Here is a 5,322-nt window from a genome sequence, read left to right as displayed (position 1 = left end):
ATGGGGGGTGCCGGGCACACTTAGAAGCAAGGAGGATCAGCCTAACAAATGATGGAGCGTCCATGTTAGTCAACCAGGTGGTCAGGGAAAGGACACGATAAATACTCTGTGCTTCCTGTTGTAAGTAAATGACCCAGTTGACTTTCTGGAATTTCCTCCAAGTACAGGTAGTATTTAGTTGGCTCCATACCCAGAGAGAATGACTTGACTTTCTGGAATTTCCTCCAAGTACAGATAGTATTTAGTTGGCTCCACACCCACAGAGAGAATGACGCCTTCCTGATTGTATCTTCTAGTTAACTTTTCAGTAATGTCAACCCCAAGCGACCCCAAAGGGGCTTTTCCATCTTCCTCATCAGCGTCTCCATTTCTCCAGAAGTGTCATAAAGTAATATGCAATTTATACTTCCTGAAAGTCCAACTGCCACGGAAGACCTTGACCAGAGCCTGGTTTTCGGCCTGTAATGGGGGCATCCCCTCAGCCAGAGCCTCCCGTACACTGCCGTGTGTGTGTGTGTGTGTGTGTGTGTGTGTGTGTTGCGCAGATAGGTAGGTAAGTAAAGGGGACTCAGCCCCTGCCCTACTCAGTTCCTGGAACTAAGGATGAAACCGGTTCAGAGGGATGGACTTTACAGTCTCTTGGTTTCTTCCTGCCTCGCCCTGGAATGGTGGTGCAGGCAGGAGGGGCGGGGGAGGAGACGGCGGCTTTGATGAAAGGAGTGCGCATAGTTCTTTCTCAGGAAAGATCCCACCTGCAACTCCTTTGACCATCCCTTTATCCACTCTCAGGGAAGAAGACACAGAGCCTCACCATTTTCACACCTGCCCTTTATTGGACTCAGCAGCAGGCTGGCCCCAGGCCCTTCACATTTCTCAGACACCTCCCGGGGGTTTAGGAAGGTGCCATCATTCTGTGGAGGCCCAGAGCCACACCAGTGCTGGAGTCTTAAGTTGAACCAACGAGCGAGCAGCGGGCTGGGGGAAGGAAGGCAACGGGCAGCAGACCAGAAAGGCAGGCCACCTAAGAGGCACTCCAGGAGGCTTTCCCCAGGGCACCCTGAACCCTACGGCAGGAGGGTCGGGTCTGACCAGCTCGCATCTATATAGCAACTTTGAGCAGGCGCTTGATGTCAGGCTCGATGTTGATGGTCTGGAAGGTGCGGCTGTAGCGGCGGAAGGGCTCCCCCTCGGGCCCTATAAGGAACTTTTCAAAGTTCCAGGCCACGTCGGAGCGGCGCACAGGGCTCCAAATGAAGAACTTGGGATCGGTCATGAGGGAAAATGGGTCGTCATAAGGGTAGGGGAGCTTGTCCTTCAGGTAGGCGAAGACGGGGTGCTCGTTCTGACCGTTCACCTCACACTTTTGGGCAAGGGTAAAGGTGGGCTGGAAGCCGCCTCCAGGGCGGACATACTTGAGACTGTTCAGGATCTCCTCATTCTGAGAGTTCTCCTGAGGAAGGAAAAAGACAAAGCACATGGAAAAGGGAATAGGGGCCCCATGATGCAGATCTGTCTCCCTCCCACTCCTCTCCCAGGATCATGCCTCTCTGCCACCCTCCTCCTCCACCTGCTCCTCCCCTCCCTCCCAGCACCTCCCCTTGCTGTCTGCCTGATCTCTCTGTCTCTCGCTCGCTTGCTCAATTCTTTCTTTGCTGCTCCAGTGGTTCTGCCCGAGTCTTGACATGAAGCTTTCCCCCTTACAATGATTGTTTGATGGTTTCTGGAAATTCTTACAGTTCGCTAGCTTGACTGGCTGATATGGAAAGATTTAGCTGTCGGTCCTGTTTTCCATCTACCTGAACTGTTCTTAGGATATCTAGCTGAAGCTTCAAGAAACCTTGAGTTTAGGGCAGAAGAAAGGAGGTCTCAGGTTACAGTGCCTGGAACCACCAACCCAGATGGTCCCCTTTATTTATGTACATATGTACGTACATACCTACACACACACACACACACACACACACACACACCCGCTGCCAGTCCCTTTCCTTTCTACTCTGGCTTTGGCTCTTGCTTTTCATCACAGGTGCATGTCTCTGGGTGCCTTTGCCTCTGCCCGACTCAGTTCCTTGAACTAAGGATGAAACAGGTCCAGAGGGATGGGCTTTACAGTTTCTTGGTTTCTTCCTGCCTCTCCCTCGAATATTGCAGGCAGGAGGGGCAGGGGAGGAGAAGGCGGCTTTGATGAAAGGAGTAGGCATAGTTCTTTCTCGGGAACCACCTAGTGAAAGCAAGGTGGGGACAGCAATGACTGTCCTCTAAATAGAACGACTTCCTGACCACCAGGCATGCAGTGCACAAGACAGAAGGCTTAGGGCTGGGACTAGGCTCCGGGAAAGGCGTAGTTAAGGGAATAAGTGCTTGAAGGCTCTGGGTTGCAAATCTGTAATTCTTACTCTTGTCACTTACAGGCTGCTGTGCCAAGACTTTGGCGCCTTTCTATTTACCCTCTGTACTCAAAAGCTTTGCTTTCACTCTGAACCGGTTACCTGAACCTATTACCTGTGCCCACTACCATCCCATCGCCATCCCTGTCCTATGCCCACTCCGCATTGCCTCCCACGCCCCCCCCGCCCCCCCCCCCCCGGCAACTCCAAAAGGTCTGTAAATAGGAACCCTCATTCATGGCCCATCTCTCCTTTCTCCCATTCCGTCCCAGTTTAGGTGTCAGATGGCTTCTTCCCCTGATGTAATAGAGCCAATTAGTATAGTCAGGTTGCAGCCTTCATGACATCATGAGCCCAGAGGTGATCTTGATTAGACTTATCTCTTAATGCAAAGAGATAGCTGCCAGCAGGCTGCCTCCCCCGACTGAGGGCATGGCCCAGGCAAGAGAGAGAGTCCTAAAAGGATTTGCCCTTGCCATGCCCCCTGCCGTGACAAATCCTCTGCTGGGAGACAAGGAAGGAAGAGTGAAAGCAGTCATGAGTTGGGCTCGGATTTGTCACTGCCTGTGACACTTAATGCTCACATCTCTGCTCACCCCTCCCCTGCCTTCATACCACTGTGAAGGGAACCCAGGGGGTTCGAACTGGTGGGTTCACTCAGGGACATGATGCCTGCTAGTGCTATTCGAGTCCTTAGTAGAAAGCGAAGAATCCCTTCAAAGATAGCTTGAGGTGTGTGGGCTGAGATCTGCAAGGAGCCGGCCCCTCCCTTCTGCGGAGGCACAGACTGGAGGCCCGCTCCTTTAACCCACCCAGGTTCCCTTTCCACCTGGCGGATTTTTTTTTTAAACCTCCCATCTAGATTTTAAAGTCGCTTTTAAGTTTACAGTACTGGGTAGTCCTCAAGCCACGTTTGTATCCAGAACCTCACCATAACCCTCTAAGTCAGTGGTTCTCAACCGGTGGCTCTCCACCCCTTTGGGGTTGAATGACCCTTTCACAGGGCTCACCGATTCATAAGAGTAGCAAACTGACAGTGATGAAGTCGCAAGGAAAATAAGTTTTTGGTGGGGGAGGCTCACCACCACATGAGGAACTGTATGAAAGGGTCTCGGCATCGGGAAGGTGGAGAACCGCTGCTAAGTGATCGTATCCCAGCTTTGCAGTTGAAGAAATGAAGAGAGAAAATTTAGAATTTCCTACGGCGAAGGCTCACCGGGGGCCTAGTGGATTGCCGCTAACCGCAAGGGCAGCTTTTCAAGAGCCACCAGCAGTTTTGAGGAAGAAAGACGAGGCTTTTGTCTCCTGTAAAAAATGTACAGTCTTGAAACACCCCACCCCCCCGTGGGGGTGGAGGGGTGGGCAGCTCTACCCTGCCCTAGAGGAGGGTGGCAGTGAGTTTCGGGTTCTTAGGGCACAGTCCTTCAATAGCAGAGCCAACACCAGGTAACAACACCAGGTCTCCGGAGCCGCTCCAAGGTGGCTTTGGTTCTGGACCTTCTATCTCTTCCGCTCACTCCTTCCTCAATGAGTGCCTTCGACACCCCAGCCACCGAGACCGGATGACAGACAGAATCAAATATACTTCCCCTTGGTGTTCGCCTAAAGACCAGACACTCCAGCACACGTGAGCACTCACCCCCGCCCCGGCCCTGCTCCTTAAGTGGGTCAGTGGCAGGGACCCCTCACCTGATGTCCAAATTGGTTGCAGGGGAAGCCGAGGACCACCAGGCGCCTGGGAAAGCGGCACTGCAGCTCGTTGAGCTGGGTGTAGTCCCGGGTGGTGGTACCTCAGAGCGAGGCCACATTCTCGATCAGCACTGCCCGGCCTCGGAACGTATTGAAGTCGATCTTGTCGCCATCCAGGCTGGTGGCACTCAGGTCGTAGAAGGACTTGGCGATGTAGGCCATGGTGTGCGTGCAGTGAGCCCCGCAGAGCCACAGGGGCCTCTTAAAGGGTGCGGAGGAAGGAGGAGCCCCGTGGGAGGGAAGAGAGGATCCCGCTGTGGGGCTCTGAGTGCCCTGCCCCAGGATGACTTGGCAAAAGCAGGCGCCACCTGCGTGCACTGTTTGAACAAGGAGGTCACCCCTCCTATTTACAGGCTCTGGACACAGCCGCCTGCCTGCCCCACCCTGCTGGCCACCTGGGAGGGACCCATTTGATATCTCGGAGCAAAAATGAATAATTCACTACTTGCCAGAAACTGGAACCCCAAAGGTCAACCGGAGAGGGAGGGCGGGAGGGAGAGATGCACAGGTCCCAGCAAGTCGTTTGCGCTTGGCACCACCCTTTGTGGAGTGGCTGGCGAGTGCCAGGCTTTGAAGGGTGCTGCGATGGGGCCTCGGGGTCTGAAAACCAAGGCCGGGAACCGAGGCAGCCTCCTCTTCACCTGACTCAAGCGGAAATACACCGTGCATGGTTCTTATTTTCCCTTCGGCTGTCGCTTTCCATCCACACAAAATCCAAGGTCCCCTTGGGAGGAGTGGGTGTGGTTTTTCTAGAAACAGCGGCTGGCACCAGGCTGAGCGGTGGAAGTCTTGGAAAGCCTTTCACTGGAGAGCAGGCCTGCCCTTGCCCGGGCACGGCACCGTCTATCATCAAAATACACATCCCACGCTGGCCCCTGTCTCCCCAACACCGTCCAAAGACACTGTCCTGAGGGGAGGGGCACAGAGCAGGGGAGCCAACTCAAGGTGGCTGAGCTCTGCCTAGCACCTCTCAGAGCAAGAGTCAGCCCTCAGGACTGTTTTTCAGGGGAGACTTATGCTGATTCATCTCCCCATCAAGCGTGCAGGGAGTTAGCGCTGCTGTGGTTCTGCCAGCCGAGTGGGGCCTTCCTGAAGCTCACCATGCCGCCACACCATATATTACAGGACACCGGGCTATCTATCTGCCCAGTGCTACCATGGAAGCCCACAGAAAAAGGCCTGAAAC

At 54.1% G+C, this 5,322-nt stretch overlaps 1 protein-coding gene across 1 annotated transcript; it reads right to left on the bottom strand.

The window, feature by feature from the left end:
• Positions 1–832: 832 nt before the first annotated feature.
• On the bottom strand, positions 833–4,409 carry GPX2 (glutathione peroxidase 2). Its single transcript, XM_075531181.1, has 2 exons — positions 4,077–4,409; positions 833–1,450 (listed from the first exon to the last, which is right to left on the bottom strand). Exons 1-2 carry the CDS (start codon positions 4,296–4,298, stop codon positions 1,100–1,102), a joined length of 573 nt encoding a protein of 190 aa, XP_075387296.1. The 5' UTR covers positions 4,299–4,409; the 3' UTR covers positions 833–1,099.
• Positions 4,410–5,322: the final 913 nt, after the last annotated feature.

This window comes from Tenrec ecaudatus, chromosome 14 (assembly GCF_050624435.1).
Source record: "Tenrec ecaudatus isolate mTenEca1 chromosome 14, mTenEca1.hap1, whole genome shotgun sequence".
NCBI classification, from domain to species: Eukaryota; Metazoa; Chordata; class Mammalia; order Afrosoricida; family Tenrecidae; genus Tenrec; species Tenrec ecaudatus.
Note: the sequence above shows the minus strand (reverse complement) of the source record. Positions and strands in the feature narration are given on the sequence as shown.